At 41.3% G+C, this 6,000-nt stretch overlaps 1 protein-coding gene across 2 annotated transcripts in view; it reads left to right on the forward strand.

The window, feature by feature from the left end:
* Positions 1 to 5,547, forward strand: part of LOC100598737 (rho GTPase-activating protein 7) — a 196,219-nt gene extending 190,672 nt beyond the window's left edge. For both annotated transcript variants that reach the window (XM_003256692.2, XM_003256690.3), the window contains exons 12-14: positions 212 to 429; positions 2,442 to 2,615; positions 2,973 to 5,547. In XM_003256692.2, coding sequence (XP_003256740.1) covers positions 212 to 429; positions 2,442 to 2,615; positions 2,973 to 3,093 — 513 coding nt within the window. In that variant the 3' untranslated portion in view covers positions 3,094 to 5,547. The remainder of the gene's footprint in view (positions 1 to 211; positions 430 to 2,441; positions 2,616 to 2,972) is intronic.
* Positions 5,548 to 6,000: the final 453 nt, after the last annotated feature.

The raw sequence follows: 6,000 nt of genomic DNA on the forward strand, positions 1-6,000 counted from the left end.
ATACTTGGGGACAGCAGCCTATTTAAGTCATAGATTTATTAGCCCCCAATATTTATTTATATATTGATTATATAGTATTATTTATATCATTTATATAATCAATTAACATTGATTTCATGTAACTAAAATTGTTAGTCTAACTAACAATTTGACTTCAAAAACCAGGTGTGTATGGATTGCCTTGGCACTGAAAAATACATCCTCTTTCCAGGTGAGCGAAGGACCCCCTCTGAGGCTTTGGAGGTCAACCATTGAAGTCCCTGCTCTGCCAGAGGAAATCTTAAAGCGCCTACTTAAAGAACAGCACCTCTGGGATGTAGACCTGTTGGATTCAAAAGTGATTGAAATTCTGGACAGCCAAACTGAAATTTACCAGTATGTCCAAAACAGTATGGCACCTCATCCTGCTCGAGACTACGTTGTTTTAAGGTGAGCGCTTCCCAATTGTTTTTTTGTGACAAGGATGACTCTATATATGAACCAAGTCTATATGTCACTGATCTTACAAGATGGTATAATTATTTAAAGTAGAGGCCAGGCATATGGTGGCTCACACCTGTAATCCCAGCACTTTGGGAAGCCAAGGTGGGAGGATCACTTGAGGCCAGGAGTTCAAGACCAGCCTGGGTAATACAGCAAGACCCTGTCTCTACAAAAAAATTTTAAAAATTAGCTAGATGTTGTGGTGCATGCCTGTAGTCCTAGCTACTCGGGAAGCCGAGGCAGGAGGATCCCTTGAGCCAGGAGTTTGAGGCCGCAGTGAGCTGTGAGCATGCCACTGTACCGCAGCCTAGGCAACAGAGCAAGACCTTGTTTCTAAATAAACAAAACAAAACGTATGCCTCCAGAAAAGTAGTGAACACCTTCGAATTTGGAAAACAGATCTACATTTATTCTAGCAGTGTGTTCCTCACTGAGAATGGTTTGAACTCTGGTAACTGAGCTCAGAAAGAGAGGCGCCTTCCAATGAATATACTCATTGGTAGCAGATTTTTGCCCCTTTTAGGATAGATTTTCTTGTCAGAAACAGCTAGTGAATGAATAAGCCAGGAAATAACATTTGAGTCCCAAGGGAGATGTGGATAAGGCTGATTTATGTGTAATTCATAAATTCTCTGGAGATATTACTCAAAGAAGAATTCCAAAAATCTTTGTGGAAATGTCACATTGGAAGTCCAGACCTTTTCAAACAGCCAGTGCTCCTTTAGGTGTCTGTTCCAAGACATTTGTGAAATACAAAAATGGTTTTAAGCTACACTTTAAATCGGCTCTTTTTTCAAAGAGGAGGCTGAGCACATAAGCCCTCTGTAACAGTGGCTCTGTACAGAGTTCCTCATTCAGGAGTCCTTGTACGGTGTCTTCGTTCATGTAATGCTGCTCTAACAGAGTATCACAGACCGGGCAATTGCTGATGAACAGGTATTTATTTGGCTCATGGTTCTAAAGGCTGGGAAATCCAAGATCAAGGAGTTGCATCTGGTTGGTTGGTTGGTTGTTTGATTGATTTGGGGACATGGTTTCATTCTGTCACCCAGGCTAGGGTGCAGTGGCACACTCATGGCTACTGAAGCCTTCACCTCCCAGGCTCAAGCAATCCTCCCCCCCTCAGCCTCCCAAGTAGTTGGGATTATAGGCATGTGCCATCATGCCTGGCCAATTTTTTTATTGTTTCTGGTAGAGACATGGTTTCACCATATTGTCCAGGCTGGTCTCAAACTCCTGGGCTCAAGCGATCCTCCTACCTCAACCTCCCAAAGCGCCGGGATTACAGGCATGGGCCACCATGCCCAGCCTAGTGAGGGTCTTTTTACTGCGTCATCCCATGGTGGAAGGGCAAAGAGAGGGCAAGGGAGAGCAAAAGAGCAAATGTGCAGCCTCAAGCCATTTTTACTTATATATTTATTTATTTTGAGATAGGGGGTCTTACTTTGTTGCCCAAGTTTGAGTACAGTGGCATGATTACAGCTTAAGCAATCCTACCATCTCAGCCCCCGGAGCAGCTGAGACTACAGGAGCACACCACCATGCCAGGCTGATATTTTTTATTTTTAGTAGAGATGAGGTCTCACTATGTTGCCCAGGCTGGTCTTGAACTCGTGAGCTCAAGCAGTCCTCCCTCCCCAGCTTCCCAAAGTGCTGGGATTACAGGCGTGAGCCATGGAACCCAGCCTCAGACTCTTTTATAATTGGCATTAATCCAGCTCCCATTAGGCCCCACCTCCCAACACTGTTGTATTGGGCATTCAGTTTCCGGCACATGCTTTTTGGGGAACACATGTACACCATAGCAAGTAGTTTAGAGGATGCCATTTACCTAGGCCTGGGTCACACAGCATGGCCACTGACCCTGACCCGTCACCACATTGCGAAGAGTGAAGCACGATTTTAAACTTGGCTTCTATGAAATTCCATCATTTCCGCCTCTGGTTTTGTCTCTACAGAACCTGGAGGACTAATTTACCCAAAGGAGCCTGTGCCCTTTTACTAACCTCCGTGGATCACGATCGGGCACCTGTGGTGGGTGTGAGGGTTAATGTGCTCTTGTCGAGGTATTTGATTGAACCCTGTGGGCCAGGAAAATCCAAACTCACCTACATGTGCAGAGCTGACTTAAGGTATGTTCTGATTCTGATTTTTTTATATGGTGAAGGTTATGAAGGAAATTCTGACTTTTTGTCTAATGCAAAGAATGCCTTAAATGAACACATCATTTTTTCTTGGTGACTTCATGAAGAGTGGTGTTTAGAAAGTAGCATTTCATGTTTGTTGGTCTTTCAGCGACCACTTCCTAATTTGGATCCCTTAGAAAATGTGGTTCTAAAGCAAAGCAAATATGGTAGCTCGGCCGTGAATTCAAAGGCACAGGAAATGATAGATTTTATGCGTTTGAACTAGCAAACAGATGTTTCTCATTTTATTCCCGTGCTTTCTAACTTAAATAATTCATCCGATTTCTTTCTTTTCTCTGATAGGGGCCACATGCCAGAGTGGTACACAAAATCTTTTGGACATTTGTGTGCAGCTGAAGTTGTAAAGATCCGGGATTCCTTCAGTAACCAGAACACCGAAACCAAAGACACCAAATCTAGGTGATCACTGAAGCAAAGCAACTGCTTCCACCACCATGGTGTTTGTTTCTAGAACTGGCAAAGGCCAGTCCTTGAAGAATGGGTTCTGTGTCTAATCCTGAAACAAAGAAAACTACGAGCTGGAGTGTAGGAACTGACTATTGCAATTTGATATATTTTTAAAGCTGCTTCCTGTTTGTTGAGGGTCTGTATTCATAGACCTTGACTGGAATATGTAAGACTGCAAAAAAAAAAAAAAAAGTATGTGTATTGTTATTCAAATTGCTTCTGAGAAGCAAAACTCTTTAAATACATTATGGAAGATAATGAAGATACTTCATTCTCTTGTGATATCGGTGTATGCGTACCTGTGTTGCTTTATTTGCAGTGTGTTGAGGGACTGGTGTATCCACTGGAATAGTTGGTACTCTTTGACATGTTTTCTCACCAAGATGAGCAAAGAAAGGTTTGCACAGAGGAGTGTGAATGTGTGTTTGTTGCTGGCTGAATGGCAATAGATGTCTAAGGTGGATTCAGTGTCTGGCACACTGAGACACCTCCAAGAAGGAGATTGATGCGTCAGGTTCAGTTTAACCTGGAATATCTGACTACCCCTGAATCCACCCAGAAAGGGGGCCCAACACCCTTGTCCATTTATGGGTTTTTTTTTTTCCAAGTTATTAAGCATATTCCTTCTCCACCAACCTCTTCTGTACTTTGATTGTAATAGATTGGCTCTTACACCCATTCCAAATGCAGTTTATTTTTAGACCCGATTGCAAATAGTGATGTAGTTTTAACCAGTATGGATTAGTTTAGGGATGAACTGCTCCCTCCAGCCTTACTGGCTCTGATCCACAGAGTTTTGTTTTGTTTTGTTTTGTTTTTTGTTTAAGTCGAGATACAAAAACTGAACACGGTAACACTTACTCTTAAATCAAGCATCAAAACTTCTTCCCTGTTAGAATTCTTTGCATTTTTGTGTTTGTAACAGAAACGCCTTAAGATACTATGTTTGGGAATATAGGAAACTATGTGTGTCCCAAGGAAATCCCTATAAATTTAACCCACCTACGAAAGGCTTTTTCCCCTGCCTTTGGTTGTTAACGGCATTCCTGAAAGCCACATGTGTTTATTCACTGGGCTTGTTCTTATCAGCAAATAGGTTTTCTGGTTTTATGACTTTTTGTCTTATTTTATTTTTCCTACATTTCTTTTTTTTTTTTTTTCCTTTAGAATGCCCTTGAAATATATTTAAGTGGTAATGAAAAATAGTAATCATAGTAAAACACAAGAAGAAGAAAACCAACCCAAACCAGTGAAGTTTTTTAGAACGTTTAGAAGGGTGGTCTTTATTCAGGTTTTACTGTAATGGTAAGGATTGACTCAAGAGACAGTATTAGTAAATTTATTTTGTATGGATCAAAAGTGAATCATGTATGAATGAGAGCTGTAAGAAGGATTTTTATTTTGTTATAATTTAGTTACCATTTTCAGTGTTATTTCAAAGGTTCTTTGAAGAATTTTGGGGCAGGGCGTCAGATTAGAGTTTTAAAATTTGAGTATTTTGGATATCAGTGTTCCTTATGAAGATATACATGGATATTCAATTTTGATGGCTTCCAGATTTGTAAGGTTGTATGTTGTATATACCATTCTATTAAGAAACATGTCCACTGTGCTTTCAAACATAGATAAAGCATGATAAAGATTATTATTTAAGATATACTTGTATTTATACCTCAGATATTCTTTTGGGTTTTGTACCTCAAGGCTTTTTTCTTCTTATTGTAAATACACTTTACGTGAATACAGTCTAAGTGAAGAAAATAAATAAAAGGAAGAGGTTTATAACTTGCTCTATATCTGTACAGAATATAATCAATAAGTGCACTATTATTAAATGTTTAAAGTAAGGGAAAAGTCTGGGCTGCCTTCCTTAATATTGCATCTCACTCCCACTCTTAAAACCACAGATTGCAAAGCATAGCATTTTAGCATCAACTACAATCAAAAGAGCAATTTGCTGAAGGAAAAATCAGACTGCAAATCATTCCAAGGCCAAACTGCAACTGAGCCACCCACTCCCAAACAGGAAACCCTGGTGAAGGTTCAGGAAGCACAGAGATTCTCTCCAAACAAAGGTCCAGTTAGGAAACGACGCTGAGAGGATGATGAGAACGTGCAACAACAGAAAGATGCTCCCAAGCAGAGTCAGGGTCACTGATGAATGCCACAAAAGGTCTCTTTCCCACTGTTCAATTTGACAAGAGAAGAATTTGAAGGATATGAACATTTTCAAGAACTCTGCTGAGGTCACTTAGAGCGCCATCACAACTTATTTGTGTGACTAATTGCCTAGATTGTAAGCTCTTTGAGGGCAGTGCTCGTCTCCTACACATCTTTATAATCCCCTGCAGCAGCTTTCAGTATTTTGTACTTGTAGGCACCTAATAAATTTATTATTTGCTAAACTGAACTGATTGGATTAGCTTCTGTTACTGCAAAGGGAAGAGCATCTAGGATCCCGATCATCTTAAAGCCTCCTTTTCATTCACTGCTGATTTTCAGATGACAGAGGCTGGAAACTGTCCAACTTCATAGGACTTTTTTTTTTTGAGACTGAGTCTCGCTGTGTCGCCCAGGCTGGAGTGCAGTGGTGCGGTCTCGGCTCACTGCAAGTTCCACCTCCCGGGTTCACGCCATTCTCCCGCCTCAACCTCCCTAGCAGCTGGGACTACAGGCACACGCCACCACGCCTGGCTAATTTTTGTATTTTTAGTAGAGATGGGGTTTCACCGTGTTAGCCAGGATGGTCTCGATCTGACCTCGTGATCCACCCACCTCGGCCTCCCAAAGTGCTGGGATTACAGGCATGAGCCACCGCGCCCGGCCACTTCATGGGATCTTAAGTTTTAAACTGAAAAAGACA

The sequence above is a fragment of the Nomascus leucogenys genome, chromosome 4 (assembly GCF_006542625.1).
Source record: "Nomascus leucogenys isolate Asia chromosome 4, Asia_NLE_v1, whole genome shotgun sequence".
Lineage (NCBI taxonomy): Eukaryota > Metazoa > Chordata > Mammalia > Primates > Hylobatidae > Nomascus > Nomascus leucogenys.